The sequence below is a fragment of the Nilaparvata lugens genome, chromosome 9 (assembly GCF_014356525.2).
Source record: "Nilaparvata lugens isolate BPH chromosome 9, ASM1435652v1, whole genome shotgun sequence".
NCBI classification, from domain to species: Eukaryota; Metazoa; Arthropoda; class Insecta; order Hemiptera; family Delphacidae; genus Nilaparvata; species Nilaparvata lugens.
In genome coordinates this window covers 30,788,709-30,816,079 of record NC_052512.1, presented here as the reverse complement: position 1 = coordinate 30,816,079, position 27,371 = coordinate 30,788,709, and the positions used below count along the sequence as shown (strand labels likewise).

General features: G+C 34.7%; 2 protein-coding genes across 2 annotated transcripts in view; both read left to right on the top strand.

The window, feature by feature from the left end:
- The window catches only part of LOC111059331 (E3 ubiquitin-protein ligase ariadne-1), a 35,601-nt gene extending 9,393 nt beyond the window's left edge, over window positions 1–26,208 (top strand). Inside the window, exons 4-11 of the mRNA XM_039435217.1 lie at window positions 2,845–2,913; window positions 6,167–6,382; window positions 10,882–11,103; window positions 12,142–12,272; window positions 14,867–15,071; window positions 18,124–18,237; window positions 20,362–20,474; window positions 23,999–26,208. Coding sequence (XP_039291151.1) covers window positions 2,845–2,913; window positions 6,167–6,382; window positions 10,882–11,103; window positions 12,142–12,272; window positions 14,867–15,071; window positions 18,124–18,237; window positions 20,362–20,474; window positions 23,999–24,137 — 1,209 coding nt within the window. The 3' untranslated portion in view covers window positions 24,138–26,208. The remainder of the gene's footprint in view (window positions 1–2,844; window positions 2,914–6,166; window positions 6,383–10,881; window positions 11,104–12,141; window positions 12,273–14,866; window positions 15,072–18,123; window positions 18,238–20,361; window positions 20,475–23,998) is intronic.
- LOC120352904 (transcription initiation factor TFIID subunit 10-like) overlaps window positions 1–27,371 on the top strand; it is a 207,195-nt gene that overhangs the window by 83,359 nt on the left and 96,465 nt on the right. The gene's annotated exons all lie outside the window — the stretch shown is intronic.

The following is a 27,371-nucleotide window of genomic DNA, read 5'->3' as shown; positions in this document are numbered from 1 at the left end:
GGCTCGGACGACATCTAGACGGTTGCCAATTTCATTCAGACTGACCCAATTTTAAACGGTTTTTATTTTAATAAATGGTGCATACAAACCAATTTTACATCAAATTACTCACAGAAGTATCAAGTTAATGATTTATTATAAGTGCTGTGTGTGTCGTCATTTTGAGGCTCGGACGACATCTAGACGGTTGCCAATTTCATTCAGACTGACCCAATTTTAAACGGTTTTTTATTTTAAGAAATGGTGCATACAAACCAATTTTACATCAAATTACTCACAGAAGTATCAAGTTTATGATGATATGAAGTGTTCTATGTGCCCTCCTTTTGAGGCTCGGACGAATCTAGACGGTAGCCAAATTCATTCCAGACTGTTCGCAAGATGTCTTCTCGGACTGTAGCTACTGCATCAGTTACCCTGGTTCTTAGTTCATCAATATCAAGTGCTAAGGGAAGAACAACGTTAAATATCGAGTTTATGTTCCTCCCTGAACACTTGACATTGAGGAGCTAAAAACCAGGATGACTGATGCAGTAGCTACTTTCCGAGAAGTCATCTTGCAAACAGTCTGGGATGAATTTGGCTACCGTTTGGATGTCATCCGAGTCTCAAAAGGAGGACACATACAACACTTATAATACATCATCATAAACTTGATACTTCTATGTGTAATTTGATGTAAAATTGGTTTGTGTACACCATTTTTCTCAATAAATATAAGGCCGGTTGCAGACGAACCACTATCGCATGTGGGATGTGGGACCGACATACCACAGAACAATACGACAAATGCAGAGAGTCTTTCACAATACATTTGAGAAAACGCTCATTAGTGGGATTGTGGTATAGAAGCTAGGGGAAGCGTGGTGCTCAAACCAGTGGTACCACAATCGCAAGGAAAATAATCGCTACCACAGCGCACAACGCCATGTGGAAGTATCAGTGCCACTGCCATGCCTGCCAATGCATTCCATATGTGCTGAGTTTGTGGTACCGCAGAAGGAAAATAGTAGCTCCCACATTCCACATGCGATAGTGGTTCGTCTACAACCGGCCCAACTGTTTAAAATTGGGTCATGCTTTTTGAACAAACCGGTATTACAATTATTGTCTCATTCAATCTTTTTATTCTATTTCAAAACGTTTGTTACTTCTGAATAGCCCTCGTATTATATTCTGTCTTGTGAAATTTATTAATTCAATCTATGTGATAGATTCATTTTCAATTTTTTGTGTGTTTAAAGTACATTGAAATTAAAATTTATTTTCACCAAGTACAAACATTTAAACTATAAAATACAAATGCAATGCAACACAATCAATTCAAATAAAGAACATTCCTTACTAAAAAATAATAGTATTAATACTTCTATTCCTAACTAGTAAGAGTTATAATGTACAATCAAACTGAATGGATTGAGGATTATCATTACACATTGACGTCAGATTCAACCTATAATGACAAATTTCGATTGTTTGATGCATTGATTTCACTTGGCATGCTATTGACATTATATTTTGATTGTTAATTGATATTAAATGTCACTTTTGACTCTAATTTGTGTTATGTGTCATATTGTTAGTTAGCTATATAAATTTAACGTTCAATTCAATTCAATTCAAATCTCTTTATTCAAATAACATACATTTAATAGTGATAACCGTGAACAATCACTGTAGATAATAAGTACACAAATAAAATAAATAATTCAACTTCAACTAAATTTAAATCAAATGATCAATTAACATAAAACAAACTGATAACCTGGAGCTAATTTAATATGAAATCGTCTGACGGGTAAATAATTTTGAAATATTCATGACGTTGTCTGTGTTCATTGAATTTGCCATCTATTTATTCACTTTTGAAGGATAGCTAAGTCAATATGAAGTTTATTTCTACCTTCATTTCCCTACTTACTACTATAGGTAAGGGAAGTATTGCTTTTCAAAAAAAAATTAAGGTACCCTAATTTCTAGACGTAAAAAGGTACACTGAGTCCAAAAACATGATTTTCTCATTGTTATTATAGTGAGGTCCACGTTATAATGGCAGTGGAAAAAGATAGAAAAACGTTGCCGAACCTTGTCAATGCCTTCTATAGACGGTAGCTGATACAGGTTTATTGATGTAATATGAACTGTTCATTCTCGTTTAAAATAATCAGTTATATTTTATTAAGCAAGATATTATATTTTTCAATAATTTAATAATGAATTTTCATAATGACGATGAAATATTTCTTGTTAATAATTCTAAATTATTTAAAGACGATCTGGCAACAGAGCAAAGCGAGAAAGAGATAGCGCTATCCGTTTTGTTGATGAACACTGCCATTACAACGTGGACCTCACTATAGAGGGCATGCTTGTTGAGATAAAGGTGCGTACAGATATACGCGCCGCGAACATGAGCAATTCACTTTTAATAAGCTGACTCTATCTGTATTTTTACAGAAACGGTATAAGATATAGATATAAAAAGCTTGGCATCAGCTGATTATAAGTGAATTGCTCATGTTCGCGGCGCGTGAATCTGTACGCACCTCAACATTTTCACAAATATTGAGACAGATAAGGTTAAATGTGATGTATAAATTAATACAGTATTTTTCAGTTATCAGTGATGATTCAGTGAAATATTCCTATTTGATTTGGTTTACTTTCCTTTCCCTACTTACTACCATAGGAAGGGGGTATTGCTTTCCAAAAAAAATTCAAGGTACCCTAGTCCTTGTTTTCTAGACGTTTCAAGGTACCCTGAGTCCAAAAACATGATTTATTTCCATTGTTATTAGAATATTTATAGAGATGAGTTTATCTGTTTTCTATTCTATTTTTCAGCCAAATAGAAGACAATCAACGCCAGGAACCGAGGAATGCGAGATCTGTTTCACTGTTCTCCCCGGTGCTGTGAGTATATTCCTCATCAATTATTCACTACTAGCTTACCCGGTCAATGTATCTCATGTCACACTTGACTTTATTTTTTTGTGAACTATGAAATTTATCTGACAATCAATATTTTCATTTACATCTCAATACGTACTTCCTACGTGCTTAGTCATGCAGCATTTATTATTCCAAAAACTTATTCTCCTCAATCAATTGGTAGTAATATCATAGAGAAACAATAAGTAGATATCCCATGGTATAGGGCGTTTATGTCGCAACTTTTACTGTTATCCCAAGCCGATAGTTCATGTAATTCTTTCCCGTGAAGCTGTGTGACACTGTTAGTCTCTCATATTGTGCCGTTCATACACTCTCACCCCAACAAAACAGTAAAACTCGACAATAATCAACAGTAATCGGCTTGAGATAACAGTAAAAGTTGTGACATAAACGCCTATACCATGAGATATCTACTTACGCTATTGTTTCTCTATGGTTATATCTATCAGTAAAGTGTTGAATTAAGAAAAAAAGATAGGTTAAATCAATGTTCCAAAGATGGATTTAATGTTTTCATAGTTGTTGATTGTCAATAGATGGTCCAGGAAATATGTGATGTACGATGAATTACACAGAATTAAATATTCTTTCCATCTCCCATTCAATGTTTTTACCATATCACCATAGGTAAGGAAAGTATTGCTTTCCGAAAAAAATTAAGGTACCTCAATTTCTAAATTTCTATACGTTTCAAGGTCCCCTGAGTCCAAAAAAGTGGTTTTTGGGTATTCAATATTTGTGTGTGTGTGTGTGTGTGTGTGTGTGTGTATACACGATATCTCATCTCCCAATTAACGGAATGACTTGAAATTTGGAACTTAAGGTCCTTACAATATAAGGATCCGACACGAACAATTTCGATCAAATGCAATTCAAGATGGTGGCTAAAATTGAAAAAATGTTGTCAAAAACAGGGTTTTCGCAATTTTCTGAAAAACGGCTCCAACGATTTTGATCAAATTTATACCTAGAATAGTCATTGATAAGCTCTATCAACTGCCACAAGTCCCATATCTATAAAAATTTCAGGAGCTCCGCCCCATCTATGCAAAGTTTGATTTTAGATTCCCAATTATCAGGCTTCAGATATAATTTAAACGAAAAATTTCGAGTGAAAAAGATTGAGCATGAAAATCTCTTCAATTAATGTCCAGTAACATTTTCACCTAAAATTGAAAATTAGCTCTAAATTCGAGAAAATGTGATAATTCAATTGCAAACTGTTGGCAACTGTCTATTATTCTATTATGATTCTATTAAATCATTCACTATGAAGAGATAGCAGACCTCGTGTGTCTCCAGCGTCATTGTCCTGTCACCAGCTGGCTCAGATCTTTGTTTATAAGTAGACACCCACCACATTGAATCTGCTATAACAATAGAAGGAAAACATCAAGTAGTGAAATAATACATAAAATTAAAGAGAAAACAAAGCTCTATAAATCAAAGGTGAGCATTCATTTTTATGATGCATTGTTGGAGTGTTGTAGGCCTGAAACATCAAAAAATACGATTAAAAGCTGCTACTTCAACATTTTTACACTTTTAAGAGCGTTTATCTCGAAAATTGTTCGATATCACAAATAATCACACAACAAATATTATAGAGAATTTATCAAGCTTCATTTCTGAACAGCTAGTCATGTCGGTTGAACTTATTTTTCTCAAGATATGAGCGTGTAAGCAAAACATTGAAAAATGTAAGTTTTAAACCACCCTCATCCCTTTAGCACAAGGGATAGGGATGGGGACTTTTGATATGTTCACCCCCTAACTGGTCTCAATAAAGCTGCAGAGTCAAAAATTGTGTTCAAAACATTCTCTCCAAATTCCTTTGTCAATTGGTCTATTTTTGCACAACTGAAGATCTCACACTCAACACTGATGCTGCTGCAACAGTCGTGGGGATGTGCGTAAACTTGTGAAATTATACATCAAATTGAAGAGAATTTGATGCTCTATAAGCTCATGATCAGCATGGATTTTTCCATCGATATTCAAAGAGTTATAAGAGCAAAAAATAGCAAAAAATTGAGGGAAAATGTGTTTTTTCAAAAATGTCACATCTTTTAGAGCGGATATCTCGAAAAGTGAAAGAGATATAGAAAAAGTTGTTAGATCAATATTATAGTAAATTATGTAAGCTTTATTTTATTATAGAATAGTTATGTCTGTAAAATGCATAGTTTTCGAGTTATATGCGAGAAACCAACCACCACCTTTGAACCACCCCCACCTCCTTATCACAGTGGGTAGGGGTGGGGACTTTTGATATGTTTACCTCCTCACCACCCTAAACAGAACTGCGGGGTCAAAAATTGTCTTCCAAACTTTTCCCTCTATACCCTTTTTTGAGCATTCATTGCCTGGACTAATACTCATAATTCCAGATTATCGATATAGACCAGTTAATATAGACATAAAAAAGGGGTGTGCTTGCAATTTATATTGTAGTTCTGATTTTTTTATACATTATTTGGGTACATAACAGAAGTCCAGAACCAATTTCTTCATGCAAAATTTCCTTGTGCTAGATACAGGGGGCCCAAAAACCTCGGATTTTCGGCTCATTTTACAGTTTTCAGCTATTTCTGCCAAATCTCGTAATCGGACAGAAAAATTTGCTCTTGCCTTTTTTCTAGAATATGAAATTCTGTATTAAATGAGATCATTCGGAACTCTCTATCTCCAATGAGTACTGAGTTATGATATTTCAAAAATGAGTGGAATTTGAAGAGAAAAATCAATTTTGATGAATTTTAGTTTTTGATCAACAATATGTTCCGATTGTTACCATTTAGATGTATAATTCAAAATCCCTCTGGGCGTATTTTTGTGCTCTACAATCTGAGATCAGGTAGAGCGCTCTATCTCATAGATTTCCAGGTACACCTGACAACAATGCTCCTTGTATTGTGAAAAACACCTAATTTTCAGCTTCAACCATCATCACCAACTACATAGTCTTCACATTGATGTCTTCCTATCTTCTGCTGTCTTGTAGCTAGGTTGATACAGTCTTTTTCTTCTCTCTTCTCACTCCTTCTTCATTTCCTCCTCCTTCTTCTTCTTCTTCTATTTCTTCTTCTCCTCTTACTCCTGTCCCTAGTCTCCTGTCTCCAGCTGTGTGCTGGTTGCTTGTATGTAGTGTGATTGTATGTTGTATGTAGTGTGATTGTATGCTGTATGCAGTGTGTTTGTGTGGTTGCAGTTGCTGACTGGCCTGGAGTGCGGCCACCGCTTCTGCACGGCCTGCTGGTGCGAGTACCTCACCACCAAGATCATGGAGGAGGGCGTCGGGCAGACGATCGCCTGCGCCGCACACGGCTGCGACATCCTTGTCGACGACGCATCCGTCATGCGACTTGTCAAGGACTCCAAGGTCAAGCTCAAGTACCAGCATCTCATCACCAACAGCTTTGTCGAGGTATACACTCACTCAAGTCACAAAATAAGTCATAAAATTATTTATTGATTTATATACATTGATAGATACAATATATCATTCTCAAAACTATGAATGATTGGGAGAGGAACAACAGGCTTAAAGCCCAAAACTGTACCTTTCCCAAATTTGGATAAAAATTCTCCAAAAATAGGTTATTGTTTATACTTCATGATTTTTGTCTAATTTTGAGTCAAAAATATTTATAAACTAGGAATTTAGAATTTAGGAAAGTTGAATACCAACGAATATTTCACTAAATCATCACTGATAATTGAAAAATACTGTATTAATAATTGAAAATTTTAAAAATTGAAACGAAACTCAAACTCATTATCATTGTATAGTGAGGTCACGTTATAATTTTTATTTTATTTATTTATCCAGTCATGTACAAAATTATCCTATAAGCCTGGTTTTCATTAGTAGAGTAAGTGGTCGATAGTATATAATGGGCACCGTGGGATAGTACTCTACCACTTGCCTTCCCCCTCCACCGCTTCTCACTCCACTCTACCACTACTATGCTTATGAAAACAGTCTCGAGCTAGTAGAGTAGAGTCGTGCCGTAGGCTATCAAGTTTAAGAAGTATTATTATTTATTAAAAAGTGTTAATTTATTAAAGTGTTAATAGGTTTTTAAGTGATAATTTATTAAAAAGTATTGACATCTTGAGATTAGTTCTGTTCACTAGACAACACACTTTACCTACTATTCTCAATTGTAGTGAAAACAGTTACTCGACCAAGTAAATAGAGTAGAGTAAAATTTGTAGAGTTAGTATGCCAGTTACTCGACCGCTAACTCCTCTAGTGAAAACCAGGCTATAGTATTAAGCGAGCAATTTCTGTTCATATGTCTGTATGTCACCGTATCTCGAAAACGATTCTCACGAAATTTGGAACAAAGTAGGTTTATGATATAAAAATTAGATTACACTAAGTCTCAGCCGTGGGAAAACTCGCTGAAGTACATTAAAAGCATAATTTATCCTTGGAAAAAACAGCTGGGAATTTCGTCCGCTTATAAATTCGATTACACTAGGTCTGTCTCATCCCTGTAAAAACTCGCTGAAGGACATTGAAAGGATAGTTCATCCATGGAAAAACAGCTGAAAATTTCGTCGTCTATCAATTGATAATTGAAGAGAGTGAAGCGAGAGCGTTTGTGGGAGTGAGTCAGTGGGAGTAGGATTGACCTCACTATAGTTCTTCCCTCTCTATTATGCTGATCATAGAATGATCTTCTTTCTAGTTTTTTTCTCTCCCTTATTAGGCTAATTATATCTTTACAGATTAAAATTATGCATCATCGGGACATATGTAAATTCCCGGGCTGACAAATAATTTTTGAATAGTAGCGCTCATCGAATTTCCATCTAGCTGTTTACCCTGTTGTCAATATTTGCAGTAGCAGAAGTCTTCGGGGTGATTCACAGCATTTAATTTGGATTTTCGTTTAATAATAATAATTATTAATTATCTCTTTATTATGATGAGCGGGCATTCTGCAAAAGTGATGTTCACGTTATAATGGCAGTGTTTGATTAGCAATGGTATTGCTATCCTTGTCTATCATTCAACAAAGCGGATAGCGCTATCTCTTTCGCGCTTTGCTCTGTTGCCAGATCGTCTCTTAACAATGTAGAATTAATAATTAATCAACAAAGTATTTCATCTCAATTTTGAAAATTCATTATGAAATTATTGAAAAAATACAATATCTTGCTCAGTAAAATATAATTATTTTAAACGAGAATGAACAGTTAATATTACATCCTAAGTAAATAAAGTTAAGTTAAGTTAATCCTACTTAAATAAATATAAAATCTTAAATAGTTCGCAATTGGGTTTTCAAAGTGGCCTTAATACTTCTGATGCAATATTTAGAGTGAGTAGAGAAGTTATAAATCATTTAGATAGAGGAAAAAAGTGCTTGGGAATCTTTCTGGACTTCCAAAAGGCTTTCGACACAGTGGACCATGAACTCTTGCTAAATAAAATGGAAATTATCGGTTTTAGAGGCATAGTTTTGAAATTTTTTAGGTCGTACTTAAACTTAAGGTCACAAGCCGTAAAAATTGATGATACAATTAGCAACGATAGGAGAGTTGAAGCTGGGATTCCACAAGGAACAGTGCTTGGCCCAATTCTATTCCTAATTTATATTAATGATTTATTAAATATTGATCTAGACTGTGGCTCTCTCTACTCATTTGCGGATGACACTGTAGCTCTGTTTCATGGAAATTCATGGATGGAAACATTTGAGAAAGCAAATAGTGGTATAGCAAAGATAAAAAATAGGTGTGACCACAATAAATTATGTATAAATAAAGATAAAACTGTGGTTCTACCCTTTTACCTCACAATGGCTGGTAAGCTCTCTGAGGAGTACCAACTTAAAATTATTATTCATAAACCTGACTGTAACCAGTCTTATTGCCAGTGTGTTGCTCTCTTTGTTCATGATTCTGTAAAATACCTAGGCATCATGATAGGTTCTCGACTAAGGTGGGAGCCACATATTTCTTATGTTTGTAATAGATTAAGGAAAACATTTTATAAGTTTGTTCAATTGAGAAATATTCTTCCATTGTACCAGTTGAGGATGGTATTCCTTGCCCTAATCTCTTCTGTAATTGAATACGGCATTGTTGGATGGGGAGGTTGTGGATCTTCCATCTTACAACCCCTTATTTTGCAATATAAGAAAATTGTAAAAATATGTCGGAATAGACCAATTAGATATCCCACTAACCTAATCTATAAAGAATTCAAAGTTCTAAGCCCTGAGGATTTATATAAATTGAACTTATTAAAATATGTATTTGAACGACCATTAGATTTTCCAGTGACTCCTGAACATGGATATACAACTCGTGGTCAAGCCAGAGAGAAACTGTATGAGCCGAGATGTGTAACTGCATCTGCGGCTGGTCATGCAGCCTTTCAGGGTCCTCGTTTATTTAATGTTTTACCTTTCGATATTTCTAGAGAGTCCTCCTTATCGATTTTCTGTAGAAGGTTAAGACTGTATTTATCGGCTTCATAAATTGTTTCGTTTAGTTTTGTTTCATTGAAATATGTTTAACTTTATTCTGTAAACTAGGCTATATAAACTAAGCATTGTAATCAATTTGTTTCTTTTTGTGGAAGATGTGTATTTTTGTTTAGATTGCTTAATGGCATAAGATAATACTATTTATGTAAGTAGCTCTATATAGTACTTGAAGCAGCTGAATCGTTTTTCTTATATATTTTCTGTAATTCATAAGACGAACCACTCCTCGACGCAGGCCTAGCCTAATGAGGAGTGCACTTGATATTTTTATGTTTTATGCTTTGTAAAATTGTACAATGAAGTGAATAAAAGTTATTATTATTACATCAATAAACCTGTATCAGCTACCGTATATAGAACGCGTTGACAAGACAGAGGTTCGGCAACGTTGTTCTCCTATCTTTCTCCACTGCCATTATAACGTGCAGCTCACTATAGCTGTTAACCCTGTTGGCAATATTTGCAGTAGCAGGAGTTTTCGGGATGATTTACAGCATTTTATTTGGATTAATGGAGAATTAGATTGAATGAGATGAAGTCCATTCATATCAACTTCACAAACAAAAATATCAATGATCCGATATGAATAAATCTGAATGGGAATGTAGTACCACACAGCAACACAGCAAAATACCTTGGAATGACTCTTGACGCCAAGTTGAAATGGAAAGAGCATATAAAGATGAAAAGGAGTGAGCTAGGACTCGAATACAGTAAAATCTATTGGCTGTTGGGCCGACAATCACAACTCTCATTGGACAACAAAATATTAATTTACAAACAAATCCTAAAACCTGTCTGGACGTATGGAATTCAGCTTTGGAGCTGCTCTAGAACATCTAACATCAATCAGATTCGAACATTCCAAAACAAAGTACTGAGGAACATGGTGAATGCGCCCTGGTACATAAGGAACAGCGATTTGCACTGAGATCTGCACATCCCCTATGTGACCAGCGAGATGAGACGATTGGCAGCCCATCATAAGTCACGTCTTCATCAACACGACAACACCGAAGTCATCCAACTACTAAACAACACTGAACTCACAAGGAGGTTGAAGAGAACAAAGCCCTTCGAGTTGGTGTAGTGCTAGTGAAAAAAGTATATTGAATAAAAGTGTAGTGAAAGAATTTAAAGTAGTGAAATTATAGATTGGAACTGTAGGCTTCACTGGAAGACTTAAGCAATAAAAATTAATTTAGGATAAGAAATAAGAGAACAAAATTAATGGTTTGTCTTAGTGACTAGTTTTAATAGAAATAATAAAAAAATTGGATTTTTGATTGATAATAATTATTATCTCTTTATTATGATAAGCGCGCATTCCGCTAGAAAGCTAAGGTAAATTGCAAACTATGTAATTGTTGAATTTTGCGGGGAAAATAAATTTGTAATGAGTTGGTGTTTGTTACAGTGTAACCGCCTGTTACGCTGGTGTCCGTCGCCGGACTGCAGTAACGCGGTGCGCGTACACTATGTGGATGCACGACCGGTGCAGTGTCGGTGCCAGCACGTGTTCTGCTTCCAGTGCGGCGAGTCGTGGCACGATCCGGTCAAGTGTCGGCTGCTGCGTCACTGGATCAAGAAGTGCGATGATGACTCGGAAACGTCTAACTGGATTGCGGCCAACACTAAGGTAGGCCTACTCTATTCATTCAAATTACACACAACTTAATTACACATAATTCTCATAGAGAATTGAATAGTTGAGACATTTTTCTCTTATATAATCTGTATTATATAAATTTTAGTTTCCTTCTCAATCTTTATCTCGTTTTCTACAGTTTTATTAATTTAATTACACATTAATTCGTTAAATTTTATCACACAGAATTTAATGGTCTACAAACTCATAAGCAGCATGGTTTTTTCCATCAATAATATTAAAAAAGTATGAGGCCAAAAGAGCAAAAAATTTGAGGAAAACGTGTTTTTTATGGACCGGTTTCCGAGCTCGGGATTTAGCTAAGTTCTAGACAGCTAGAATCAGAAAATTGGCTTTCCGAAACGGGGCGTAGTCGCAGTTTTCATGACAATCTTTATTTTCTCATTTCTATAAAATTGGAAACGTTTTTCCTTGACGAAATGAAACATTCCTAAATAATTCAAAATAGCTGAAACTTTACACTATTTTCTCTTTATTTTATTCCGTGTTCAATTTTCTAGTTTTTCGAAATTTAATTTTGAACGTGGACTACAACTATGCCCCGCTTCGGAAAGCCAATTTTCTGACTCCAGCTGTTCAAAGTCTAGAGCTTTATTTTACCTAAGTGTATTCCAAATTAAGATTCAAAACAGTTTTGGGCGAATGCCTGTTGTTTTTACCTGCATTGTTCTATTGTCTATGAATAAATAAATAAATAAATAAACTTGAATAAATTCCTTAATAATTAAATTCCTAGCTCGGAAACCAGCCCTAAAAGGAGAAATATTTTATTAAATTGATGATAAGTTTTGATTTTTTTATATAGTTTTGTACTATTATGTATGTATGTTTTATTTCTGATCTTACTTGTGATTTATTTGAAATCTAGGTTATATGCTTCTCTTATCAAAATTTCTATATAGTTTTTGTTCAAATGGCAAATAAATTGATTTGATTTGATAATGTCGTTTTTTGTAATTTTCTTCAATATTGTTATTGATTGTAATTTTTTGCTCTGTTCACAACCAGGAATGCCCCAAGTGCAATGTCACAATAGAAAAAGATGGCGGATGTAACCATATGGTGTGTAAAAATCAGAACTGTAAAACGGAATTCTGCTGGGTGTGTCTTGGACCATGGGAGCCTCATGGATCATCATGGTCAGTGATCATTTATTCATTTTGGAACTTACTGTTTTGTTTCTCACCTATTTATGCAGAATTTGTTATTATTTTGCTGATATATATATTGATTGATTCATACAATAAGTACATCATCAAAATGATATAAAGAGAGAGAAAATAAGGTAATCTCCTGCTATTCCTCTCCCAAATTTAGAAAAGGTTACACATAGTCCATAATAGGTCAAGTCTTGTAGTTGTTCACAAAATTTTCCGTAAGGGTCTATTTTAAAATTTGACAAATTGAAAACTGAAATCTTGAAGAGTTTGAAGTAGGCCTAGAACCATCCTCGGTTAATTAAGAATTTATATGCATAATTTCTAGTTTATCAGTCCAGTAGTTCAGACGTGATGATGCGTTAACATAATTTTCCTATCCCGTGCCGTGCTACCAATTTTTCCTTAAATCGGTTGGAATAGCATTCCACCTATTAACCTAAGGATAGTTGTCGGCTCCAATGAAATAGATTCTTGATAAATTGTGAATGGATCTATCGCCTATGAATGATAAATCCAGTTTTCAGAGCAAATGAACTTATAATCTTCAGATGAATTTATACAAATACACAAAGAACTATATCTTAAGCCTAATTAATTAGAGTAACTACGAACTAAAATACTTATCTAGTTTACAGTTGAAAAACAGTGGCTATCGGCTTGAAAACACTAATAGCTATATCTTAACAAAATAGAAAACAAAAATTTGTATAAAACTCAATTTAAAACATTAATAAACGAAAATGATTCAGAGCAAAATTTTACAACAACACTCGTAGCCAGCCATTTTTCTAGAGAGGCTAACAGGAAAAAACCTAAGTTACAAGTCAGAGAGCCAACGCCTCCAACATTACAGACACGTCACCAAAATATTATAACTTACAAGTTTAGAATTCACATTCTACATCTGTTCTCAATAAAACTTTATTTTGAAACTATTATTTTAAATTTTTATATATATCTCGATTTAAATAAACCATTTATCTAGTAATTTTGTTAACCCTGCCTCGGTGACACCATGGAACAATGCAACAAACATTTACGATAATAAATTCTCCGTCAAAAAGTTTGTCCGTCTATTGATGACTCTGATATTTACTATAAAGTTCCATAGATCTCGAATTGAAGATTCGATTCAAATGTGAGAAAAAATGTAATATTACACCCGTACGTGTATAAGCCAGTTCTTTCCTTTATTATAGTAAATGGATAAGCTCTTCAACTTGGTACTAAGTACTAACCTAATAAAGTGACAGAACTCAAATCTTGTTTAGAACTTTCCTCAATATTGGACTGGTGATTAATTCAGTTACCAATTTCAACCATCGAAGAGGTAGTCTCTCTAGAGTATAGTTCTATATTAACACGATATATGCATTCATGTCCCATGAATGAAATTTGAACATTAATTCTGAAAATCTAAAAGGAAAACAGAAATTTGGGCTTCGAGGTACACGAGATTGATATTTTTAAAATCGATGTACAAAATTTGGAGATGTAAATCATTGGAGATGTAAATCATTCCCGTTTTTCCGGCATGCAATCGTAGTTGACGTGTTTTGATACAAACACAACCTCACTCTCTCTTATTATTTGTAGACTAGCAGGTAAACCCGTGCTCCGCAGGGTCCAATTGAAAACTTGACAACCTGAAATCTTGATTTTCTGAAATCTTGAAGAATCTAAAATAGGTCTATAATATAACCATTCTCGGTAGATTAAGAATCTATATGCAAATTTTCAAGTTAATCAGTCCAGTAGTTCAGACGTGATGATTGACCGAACGTAGTGAGGTCTATGTTTCAACTGGATTTGCTTTTGTCTGTCTGTATGTAACGCGATTACGACCAAACGCGTTGATAGAATTTTATGAGATTTGGCAGGAATATTCCTTTTTCAACTGCACTTCGATGTATACCCCAGGTTTTTTTAAATTGTGCATTCTAAGGATAATATGAAAAGAAAAGAAATTCCTCCATTCTCTGATATCACTATTATTATATATCATCTACTTTGAAGATCAAAATAAAATCAAAGTAAGTTTATGGATCAATAGAATTATTCATAATCAATCAGCTGACAAGTGGATTATTCATTGCATGCATTACACAAATGTCTAGCCATGTATATTTCTATAAGGTAGGGTTTCAATATTTTCTATGATGCGTGCCCATCAGTATCAATATTCTCACATTTGAAAAAAAAAATTAATAGGTGATTGAAGATAAAATAAAAAATGATTAAATGAACTAAATAATGCTGAAGAAACTATAATATTCTTGATTGAAAAAGATTAATTTTAAAATAGTTGAGAAATTACCATATGGGATAAAAATTCAAACGTGAACTGAGTTTATTAACATAAGTGAGTTTTTGATCTTGGAGAAAACGAATAACAGTTTTCAAGAGTGAATTATGATTCAACTGAATCAACTAGAACAGGTGACATCAGATACTTGTGGATGAGAAAACTGCGTGAGGTCTACTGTTAACAGAACTACTAGCCATATTCCACATAAGCCAATTCTTTCCATTATTATATTAAAGATAACTGATGCTAAGATTGAACTGCACAGGTACAACTGCAACCGGTACGATGAAGAAGAGGCGAAAGTGGCACGGGGAGCTCAGGAGAAGTCAAGAGCTGCGCTGCAGCGCTACCTGTTCTACTGCAACCGCTACATGAACCACATGCAGTCGCTCAAGTTCGAACACAAACTCTACGCCTCTGTCAAGGAGAAGATGGAGGAGATGCAGCAGCACAACATGTCCTGGATCGAGGTCAGTCTAACAATCGGTTCGTTCTGGGAACACGGTAACTGGTAAATTGTTCCATGTCACGTGAATGGTGCAAAACCACTTGTTCCCATGGAACGCCACTTTAAGAATATTTGGTTCAAGCTTTTGGCGCGCACTTTTGAAGTTGATTTCCTCCAAAGTGTATCGTTTACTAGCTGCGTAAATGAGCAAAGGCTGCTTTACAAACTTGCCGTCTATAGTGAGGTCAATCCTCACTATACTAGACTTGAAAGACTAGACTCATTTCTTTCACTGAAGCATGGATAAAGTCTAGGATAACCTTTCAATTATTATTTATACCGGTACGAGTAGGTCTAACCTAAACGTGTAGGATAAATACAGTCTAGTATAATGGCAGTGTTTAATTAGCTATAGTGAGGTCCACGTTATAATGGCAGTGAGGAAAGATAGGAGAAAAACGTTGCCAAGTCTCTCAATTTTGCCACTGACTGTACACAGCTGTTACTCAATTCATCCCATTAAATTTCATTTGAAAATAATTATTATTTCCTTAATAAAATAATCAATTCAATGTCAAATTAATCAAGAAAATATATTTTTTCATAATTTGATTCAAAAATTTGCTTCCATAACTGAGATCAGATTTTTATTTTTATACAAACCTGAAATGGCGGCTAATTTAAAAACCTGTGATACACCAATCTGAATTTCAAAATAACAGAAATTAAGTTATTTGTTAGGTATTCTATTCCAATTTCTTTCAAAAATCATAGAAAAATAGAAATCCTTTTTAAAATAAGTAATTTCATTGGAAATAATTCTGAAATAACCTTTCAATTATTATTTATACCGGTAAGAGTAGATCTAACCTAAACGTGTAGCCTAACTGAAGCATGGATAAAGTCTAGGATGGTTAGTTATCAAGTTTTAAAATGTCATTTCAGGTATTTTTAATTGTGTTTCTCATACGGTAGGCCCTAATGTCTAAAAATTATTTCATTGTTTCAAAAATACATTTTAATTCAATTATACGACTTGTGTACTAAAGTATTTTGATAGAATGAAGAAAAAAAATGGCGGCTGAGAATTGTTAGTCTACTTTTTTACAGTCACTGATAAAAGTAAAAATGAAATATTCTGGCAAACTGACAACATTGCAAAGCTAGCGAGAGATAGCGCTATCTGTTTTGTTGTATGATTGAAAAGGACAGCAACAGTATTGTCAATTGTACACTCCATTATAACGTGGACCTCACTATATATTTGTCATTCAACAAAGCGGGTAGCGCTATCTCTTTCTCGCTTTGCTCTGTTGCCAGATCGTCGTTTAACAATGTAGAATTAATAATTAACAAAATATTTAATCTTGATTATGAAAATTCATTATGAAATCATTGAAAAATATAATTGCTTGCTTAATAAAATATAGTTGATTATTTTAAACGGGAATGAACAGTTAATAATACATCAATAAACAACCTGTATCAGCTACCGTCTATAGAAGGCATTGACAAGACAGAGGGTCGGCAACGTTGGTACCCTGTCTTCCTCCACTACCATTATAACGTTGACCTCAATATACTTGTTCCCATGGAAACGTCACTTTAGAATCTCTGGTTCAAGCTTTTGGCGCGCACTTTTGTAGTTGATTTCTTCCGATGTGTGTCGTTTACTAGCTGTCTAACAATGGGTTCGTTCTGGAACACGGTAACTGGTAAATTGTTCCATGTCACGTGAAAGATGCAAAACTACTTGTTCCCATGGAACGTCACTTTGAAATCATATTGTCAATGGTAAATTGACTATATCAATTCTCCAGGATGATTCGAATTTCTCAAAAGCCCTTGCAATTTAATGCATGGATCCCCATTAAATAACAGAACACGGCAATAAATAGCCGACATGTCCTGGATCGAGGTCGGTCATCCCTCATCTAACAATGGTTTCGTTCTGAGAACAAGGTAAATGGAACATGCTTGATCCATGTCACCTGAATGGTGCAAAACTATAGTAATGCCCACGTTATAATGACAGTGAAGAAAGATAGGATGCCAACGTTACCGAGTTGACTCCATTTTGCCACTGAGAGTACACAACTGTTACTCAATTCATCCCATTCAATTTGATCGAATATAAGTTTTCATTTCCTTGATAAAATAATCAATTTCATGTCAAATTAATTATATTCAACAATAAATTATGTTTTTTCATAATTTGATTGAAAACTTTGCTTTCATAACTAAGATCAGATACTTGTTATTGCGGCTCTTGAATGATTTCTCATTTTTTTATTCATTCATTAGGTAAGCACAAACAATACAATGATCGGAAAAGAAAAAATCTGGTGTGGTAGACTCAGACAACTTTCCTTGCTCATTGAACTGTAAGCCTTATTCTTAAAAACGAGAATAATTTAGGGGAATAACATAATGACGATTGGCGGCAACATATTTGAAACTACAATAAGACTACTCTATTATTGTTTATATATAAAAAATATCTATAAAAATCTAAATGTTTTAAATATCTAATGTTTTAAATATTTAAATGTTTTAATATCTAAATATATAAAATCTATAAATGTTTTCAGAGTACTTTTTCCTTTGAGTTGATTTTTTTAAAAGTCGTCAAAACAGCTGTTCTACAGATGAAATATCTGGACTATGTGTTCTTTTTACTTTCCTTGCCCTATTACCATAGGTAAGGAAAGTATTGCTTTCCAAAAAAAATTAAGGTACCCTAATTTCAAGTTTTCTATACGTTTCAATGTCCCCTAAGTCCAAAAACATGATTTTTGGGTATTGGTCTGTGTGTGTATGTGTGTGTGTGTGTGTGTGTGTGTGTGTGTGTGTGTGTGTGTGTGTGTGTGTGTGTGTGTGTGTGTGTGTGTGTGTGTGTGTGTGTGTGTGAATGTGTTTATGTCTGTGAACACTATAACTCCATTACTAATCAACCGATTGACTTGAAATTTTAAACTTAAGGTCCTCATACCATGAGGATCCGACAATAAGAAATTCAATTCAAGATGCCGGAAAAAATGGCGAATGACTAATGTTTCGATTATTTGTTGCAGGTGCAATTTCTAAAGAAAGCTGTTGATATTTTATGCCAATGTCGGCAAACGTTGATGTACACTTATGTGTTCGCCTACTACTTACGCAAGAACAATCAGTCAGTGTTATTTGAGGTGAGTCTCTTTATCCCAACCTTAGTAGACAGAAGGTTGAACACTCACAGGTGTAAGATTCAAAGTGGTGGGGGGAACGCCAGCGTGACGTCACGTGTAGTAAGGAAGTAATAGAGTAACCACACTGAGCATACAGTTTATTCACTGTAGCTTCAAATACATCGTCGTTTAATCCCCGTAAGACTGATCTAGAACTTTATAATTCTCTGTACTTATAGCGAATGAATCATCGATTCTAATGATGTAGTTAAATATACCAATTTTAAGTTCATTCAACTTGTATGAATAAAATGTAGTTAACTAAAAACGTGACATGAAAAAGTTAATAAGCTGCAAAAGCGTTAGTAGACAATTTTATACTGTTATAATTTCAGATTAACCCATAAAACAATCTTGATAAACCAATGATAATTCAACCGTCAAGATTTAAAATTCTTAGTTTCCGTTGTTTTTTAGTGAAAATGGTCTAAATTTTAGAAAAGTGAAACCATAACCCTATTTTGGACTTGTTATCTAAATTTGGGAGAGAAATAGTACAAGGAGTATCCTTAGTTTTTCTCTCCCAATCAGTGCTACTCTGTAGAAATTATAAGTAAAAAATAAATAAATGCATTACAATAAACCCATAAACCGATCCGGATAAATCCGATGCATTGCATCCATAATATAGGCCTAAATGCAACTGAACACATGGTATCGATCACATGTTCTACAACTGTACTACGAAAATCAAAATATCTCATCCCCGAACGACGGGGAGCTGACGTATAGCCAAACTATAAACTATAAAATATAAACACGACCTAGAAGATGAAGAAACCTTAATGGTTTGAAAGGCTACGTTAGGAGCTTAGGATTTTGCTCTTCAATTGCAAAATGCTTGTATTATTCTTCATTTATTGTATAAATGTTTTGATAATTATTGTAAAGCTGAAACATAAAGCTTGTATGTCAGAAAATGTTTGTGTTGTATAATTTGATTATACGTCACCATATGATTCTCAAGAATGCGATAATAATATCGTTATCGAGTGACCTGGCTGGCTCAGGTCTGGTGTCAGAGTTTCCAGGTCGCAACTGATCATGACTTAACGACTGTTTTTTAGGCAGCCGGGACCGACGGTTTAACGTGTTCATCCGAAACACTTATATAACATATATCCGAAGAATGCGATATTTTGCCTACTCTGTACTACAACCTACGTCACGGCTGCAGTTCCCCCACTCCTATGTCAACTTGAATACAATAGATTAGTGACAAACCTTCTGTCTTCTATCTCTGTCTCTATCCTATACTTTTAAACGAGCAATTCCTGTTTATATGTCTGTGTGTCACCGGATCTCGAAAACGGCTCTAACGATTCTCACGAAATTTGGAACATAGTAGGTTTATAATATAAAAATTCGATTCCACCAAGTAATGCCTGGGAAAACTCGCTGAAGGACATTAAGGCCCGGTTTCCGAGCTTGGGATTTAGCTAAGTCCTACACTTTAAACAGCTGGAGTCAGAAAATTGGTTTACCAAAACGGGGCGTAGTCGCAGTCATTGTCATAGTCACGTTTGAATTAAATTTCGAAAAACTAGAAAATTGAACACAAAATAAAATGAAGAAAAAATAGTGTAAAGTTTCAGCTATTTTGAATTATTTAGGAATGTCTAATTTCATCAAGGAAAGACGTTTCCAATTATAGAAATGAGAAAATAAAAACTACAACTACTGTTATAAAAGCTGCGACTACGCCCCGTTTTGGAAAGCCAATTTTCTGACACCAGCTGTTTAAAGTCTAGGACTTAGCTAAATCCCGAGCTCGGAATCCGGCCCTAAAAGGATAATTCATTCTTGGAAAAACAGCTGAGAATTTCGTCGTCTGTTGATAATGAAAGTGTGTGGGAGTGAGATATGAACTCAGTCCTGAAGAATCAATTCTTCAGGAACAACCAATTCTGGATCACCAGAATCAGTATGTTAACGGTCTTGAAAAAGCCTTTTGTATTTTCACCATACTATCCCAAGGGTTTCTACATTATGACAAAACGTAGAAGCTGACTTTATAACTTGAATCTTACCATAGAAATAACAGTGAATGGATGGAAATGACATGGTGTTGGTTTTTCGTTTCAGGATAACCAGAAAGACCTAGAAAGTGCTACCGAAAAGCTATCTGAATATTTAGAACGAGAAATAACATCCGAAAATTTGGCCGATATAAAGCAAAAAGTACAGGACAAGTACAGGTGAGTAAAATAAATATTCATTATAAACTAGTGACCCCCTGGGTTGGAAAACTCGCTCCTGAACTGTTGTATTGTAATCTTTGAAACCGGCAACTTTTAATTATTCAGAGTTGGTGAGAATTATCATGGAAACAGCTAAATATCTCTTCTACAAGAATAATTTGACAGTAGGTTTCATTGGGGATCCTATTTGATAGGAAAAATTACTGTGTCGCTTCAACATCTTTGACCCTCTTATGAATCCAAATTCATTTTTTAAATGAGAAGGTGGTCATGTGATACATGATTCCAATACTAAGTTCCAAGAGTATATGAATACTTGGTGCCGGTTGCAAAAAAGCCAGTTAAATTTTAATCGTGAATCGTGATTAATTCCACCTTCCACGAGAAACAATCACAGAAGCCGTCTTATCAAAAAGGCCTTCTCTGATAGGTTCTCGTGAAATTAATCACGGTTAAAATTTAACCGACTTTTGTGCAACCGGGCCTAGTATATACAGATTTCCAAGAGAAATGTATGATTGACGCACATTGATATCTCAACCCATATCAGTTTGTTAATGTAGAAGTTGTGAATTATGTTGTATATTAACCAGTCGAAATCATGTGTCAGTGCATGAAGGCAGCGGTCTGTGTGATAGCTTCCAAATAGCCTCAGCTGATATTATGAATGAATCAATTGAGAAACTGTAGTAATTGCATGCAATGAATTCTATATTATGGGCCAATTGTAGTGATTGCTATTCAATTTTTATGTTACAAAAAAGATCAATAAGAACCATGTGTAATGTTCCTCCCCTTACGCACTGCAAACCACTATTTGTTAGATTGAGAATCATGTGTTTGCCGTGTATTTTTATTTTCTAATGTTTATTATTTGTTAAGACTAATTTGCTCTCATTCTCTAAAGTCTGTGAGATATTACTTTTAACATGAAGAGGAGAAACCCATTTCTCCTTCCACAGTTTGTAGCATAGACAGAGACGGACATCCTGCGCACATTTGGATGCGCCATGTCATTTCGCTTGACGTTCTTGTGATGTACACATCTCCGTAATCACACAAACCAATATACCTGCTGACCAGTAAACGATTTTGGAACAATGCCAGGCAATAGCTGGAGGGGAGTGTTGGAATTCTGCTAGGTGGTGGGAGTGATTAGTGGAGGATAGAGCATCGGACCTCTCTGTCTTCAAGAAAGAGCTGTGTTTAAAGTAATATCTCACAGATTTTAGTCATTTTGATGTTCATTCGCACAACGCAAGAAATAGGTGAAACGAATATTGTCGGTACAAATCTACTCATATTAGTTTTAGAGCTTGTGCAATTATGTTTTATAATTTGTATATTGACTGGAAGGTCACTGGCAAGCGGCGACTGGCATGCCAGCTGAAAAGCGGTACCCTGTTTACACGTTGCCAGCTACTGGAACAAGTCGGATGTGTTGGTGCAGTTCCACAGCGAGCGTGGTTTATGTAAAAGTAGTGCAGATCTTGGTTTTTCAAACAAATGGCAGAAACGCCACACAGAGTTGCCGTTCAAAAGTGTGTGCGTGGAATATCTATGGTTTTGTGTGAAGAACTTTTGGAAATATTTACCCACGAACAGAGGAAAGAACAAGAAATGTGGATACGAGAATGGATGGACAACAAGACTTTGGGGGCATCAGAGACAATTATAAGAGAGAGAAATATATTTCACATAAGAAAGATAATCAAAATAGTTTATGCATTGTTTTTGCTTAGAATAGTTCGCCTTCTTGCTGCTTTGTTGTGATCAGAATTTATATAGACTCCTTCCTGCGCTCAGGTTTTTACCTTTGCAGGGAGATATTTCTTCATAGACTAATGTAATATTTCTGTTTCTGTGAATGTATTTTTTTTGAGGAAATAAATTTGATTGATTATTCAAGAGCTTCATTGACCCGCAAGAGTATAAAGCTGTGATGAGGCTGACATGAAGCTGGCGCGCCAGTAAAACAAAAATATTATATTTGCTGGAACTGCCAGCTGCTGGCTCGTCCTTGGCTTGCTGGCTTCTCCAGTTACTGGCGTGAGCCGTTTACACAGTGCCACTCGTTGGCATCCAGTGACTGGCTACCTCAACTAGCAAGCCGACTGGCACTGTGTAAATCAGCCTCGTTACAAATAAGAGGTTTACTAGTGAGTGAATATAAACTTAAAATTAAGGATCTTCTAATAAGAAACTGTTTTTATTCTATTTATGAATATTTTGCCTTCAGTATGAAGAATTTTTAAGACATCGAAGTGATGATTTCTTGTTGTTTCTATGTGGTATGATTATATGTAATGATATGTAATTTTTTATGACGTGACCTATACAAATAGTAAATTTGTCTTTGGCAATAAATGGATTTTGATTTTTTTTATTTCAGCTAGCTAAATAATGAATCACAAAAAATTCTTATACAGGGTGAGTCATATTGAACTTTCCGGTTTTGGAAGGGCGTTGCACGAAGAAAAGGAGCAGAAGGGTGGGGATGGTGTCATTGGACGCGCCATGACATGCAGTTTTAGTGTGAGCAATGGCTTGGTCGGGTCAACATCGTGCGTTCGTAGTTGAAGAGTTTATTAAAAATAGCGGCTCCCTGATCACAACACAGCGTGCGTTCCGTTTACATTTAGCTATTGGTCGACGTGAACCACACTGTCACACGAGGGCTGTGGAGTGGTCGTTCGTGTAGGTTTCCTGGGTTATTCTCAGCACAGTATCGAAAATTCTGTTTGTTAACAGTTTCGGCGAGGTGAAAATGTGCCTCATCACTGAAGATCAAAACAGTAGTGCGGGGGATCTGCTGAATGTCGCGGCATAAATTCGTTCGTGTGTCTTAAGTCTCAAACTGTTAATTCTTGCACTACCTGAATCTTGCATGGGTGAAATGTAAGGTGTATATGCAGTATTCTGCGGACACTACTGAAAGATAATCCTAGTGAAGCGGCATGCTTCCGAACAGAACGCCGAGGGGATTGTTGAATTGAAGCCCGCACTCTATCCACGTTTTCCGCTGTTTTTGATGTCCTAATTCGGCCGTGTAGTCTTGTTTTTAATGCTGATGATGTTGCTCTAAAATTGAATACCCAATTTCTGATTGTTGGTCCAATGGGAATGGGATCACGTCGACCAATAGCAAAATGTAAACGGTACGCACGCTGTGTTGTGATCACGGAGTCGCCATTTTTAATAAACTCTTCAACTATGAACGCACGATGCTGTCCTAACAAAGTCATTGCTCACACTAAAACTGCATGTCATGTCACGTCTAATGACACCATCCCCACCCTTCTGCTCCTCCTCTTCTTCGTGCAACGCCCTTCCAAAACCGGGAAGTTCAATATTACTCACCCTGTACACGTCGTTCAATGTTGTATACTCTGGTAATTTGTATATGTACAAAATGTTAATTTATATTAACGTTAAGTTAAGTTAAGTTATATTGTACAAATTTGTATTTGTGATTTTTGTCAATAAATTCAATTCAATATTTGCTTTTGTGATGATTGCAGGTATTGTGAGAGTAGACGTAAAGTGCTGTTGGAGCATGTCCACGAAGGCTACGAGAAAGACTGGTGGGATTACAATGAGTCGGACTCGAAAATCGTTGTGCGCCTTCCCGTCATTGATAAGCCTTCCATTTTGAATTAATCGTTCCAATTATTATCAAGCCAGTAACTCCATGATCATATAATTTTACTTATGCAAACACACATACACACATTTCACTCATGAAAACACGTTGTTACTACTGAAAAAAAAACTCCTACTAATCTATCTTTTCGAATTTTTGCTAAATAAAATGGTTGATTGTGATGGCTATGATGATTATTATAATTATTCGATAGAGAATGAATGAACAATATTATAGAATATACGTCAGATATGAGTATAAATATATATTTATTATTTATAATTAATTGAGAGAACGAATATTGTATGATATTAGTGTCGGTAATAATTTCGAAGAATGTTGTAGATAAAAATTGATAAAAAATATATATTATTTAGATTAATAGTTAATGGCTGCGATAGTTTTATAAAGTGTTCTATGATGGAAATTGTTTGATTGAATGCGACTAAATTATTTGTCGAGTTATGCCACTAAAGCTTCGTTTACACCATAACTGTTAACAAAATGTTGATAACTTAATCCTTATACAGTAGATTCTATTAGATTGAACGAAACTTGACAAACACATATGTTCATCATGTGTATGATAAGTTTTGTTCAATATAATAGAATCTATAAGGATTAAGCTATTAACTTTGGTGTAAACTCAGTTTACCTCCGTAAACAAAGCCGTAGTGCATTCTGGTGACGTCACCACAGGTAGGGTTTCTACACCAATAAAACCATTAGCTGATATAGATCAGCTGAATTCAACAAAAGTGAGTTAGTGTTTATATTGGTGTAGGAGGTGGTGAGTAGCCCTACCTGTGCTGACGTCACCAGAATTGCTTTGTTTACGGAGCTAGTGGTTATGCGTGCTTTGGAGAGGGATCTGGAATCCTATGCAAGGTAGTAAGGAATTTCCATTAAACTCTACAGTTTAATTTTCTCCTATTTTTTTTTTATTTGCTCCTAGATATAAGACGTTTTTGTTTTATAGTAGTTTTATTTTTCTAAATTTCAAGACTAAATATTTATCTTTGCTAGAAATTGATCAGATAAACTTCTTCGTTATATTGTGATGTCTACCTGTAATATAATTTCAAAAATCTATTTTTTTTCAAAATCATCCCATTTTCACGGAAATTTAAAATTTTTGCTTTCTAGACATCTTGCTAGATCATCCAAATAACTATAACTAATTTTCAACATTTTACAAAAAAATATGCATCAACATTTTAAAATCAATCGTCCATGAAAAAACTTCAAACTACTGAAACTACTTGTTTTTAAAATATTTTTTGGTACTAATCATTCTCTGTTTTACAATCTACTTGAAATCGATTTGGAAATACTTTGAACTTGTTGTGTGAAAATCATATCAATGTATGATATAATCATTTTTATCCCTAAATTATGCAAATTTGCAAATATAAATATATTATATTTATTTGGTTGTAAACTGTAAAATTGACGATATTTTGTCCAGGTTTTGGTTTATAATATATATATAAAAAATAGTACCATAATTTATTATTTAAAAATATACCATAAAATCACTATGGAGTTCGCAGTTGTTTTTGTTAATGAATCTTGTACAAAGGTGTAATTAATATTTTGAATAAGAACAAATAATGTGGAAACTTGATTATGTAAGTAAGGCACTTGTAGAATAGCTATAGTGAGGTCCACGTTATAATGGAAGTGTTTGATTAGCAATGGTATTGCTATCCTTGTCTATCATTCAACAAAGTGGATAGCGCTATCTTTGCTCTGTTGCCAGATCGTCTTTTAACAATGTAGAATTAATAATTAACAAAATATTCCATCTTAATTATGAAATTATTGAAAATATAGTCTCTTGCTTAATAAAAGATGATTTATTATTTTTAAACGAGAAACCTGTATCAGCTACCGTCTATAGAAGGCATTGACAAGATGGTGGATCGTCAACGTAGTTCTCCATCCTTCTCCACTGCTATTATAACGTGGACCTCACTATAGGCCTGGAAGCTTCCATGATGCTGTAATATAACTATCTTCTTTTTTATATTAGCAATATTCTATGGAAGAATCTCTTGAACATTTCTTCTATGCATGAGCCTTCAACTTTTCCTGAAAGTAATCTGCTTGGTTTATTGGAAGTCTATCCTTGCAACTTTAAATAGCCTAATTTAAAAAATCCGTGATGTAAAAAGCTCTTTAACAGATTATGATTCTATACTTTGAGTAGAACTGAACGATTAATGCAGTGTCATGTAACTTAATTATCACAAATATCACACTGTTCTTAATAACTGTAGAAATTGATATCAGTTTTCTAAAGTTTTCAGGCTTCATTAACTGGCTAAAATTTCAGTTTGGTATTATTAGACCCATATGCATCAGTTCGGCTTAGACTGAGAAAGTTCGTTTAAACCCGCATTGAACTGAGAGAGTTCGTTTAAACCAGGAATGAAACACATTAGAATGAATGCGACCTTATCAACAAGTAATCGTGGTTTGTGTTTAACGTAGTTGAAAAGCTATTTTCTATAGTTTAGTTTAAACTAATCAGTTATTCTTCAAGGGCCGGTTTCCGAGCTCGGGATTTAGCTAAGTTCTAGACTTTAAACAGCTGGAGTTAAAAAATTGTCTTTTCGAAACGGGGCGTAGTCGTAGTTTTTTATAATAATCTGTAATATCGGGGACCGAGCTTCGCTCTGGAGTACAAAAGCATAAAAAATTTATTAGGATGTAGAAATTATAATAATATTTATAGCTCATACAGAAATGTTCTATCTAATCACAGTGAATTGAGATTAATTCCCAGAGGAATGCAAAAATTTCCCTTACAAAGGCCCAGTTGCACAAAAGTCTGTTAAATTTTAATCCTGATTAACTTCTCGTAAACCAAATCAGAGAAGACCATTTCAAAAAGATGGTTCTAATCAATTAGGATTAAAAATAACCCGGCTTTTTTGCAACCGACACTAAGTACCTGATTGAATGATTACAAAAGTTCTGAGTCATAATTTTGACACAGTCCCACACACATGAACTCGCTCATTCACTTCCATCATCAACAGACGACGAAATAATTGTTATCAGCTTTTTTTCTAAGGGTGAATAATAATTATCCTTTTAATGTCCTTCAGCGAGTTTTCCCAGAGATGAGACCTAGTGCAATCGAATCTTTATATTATAAATCTACTATGTTCTGAATTCCGTGAGAATCGTTAGAGCCGTTTTCGAGATCCGGTGGAATACAAACATATAAACAGAAGTTGCTC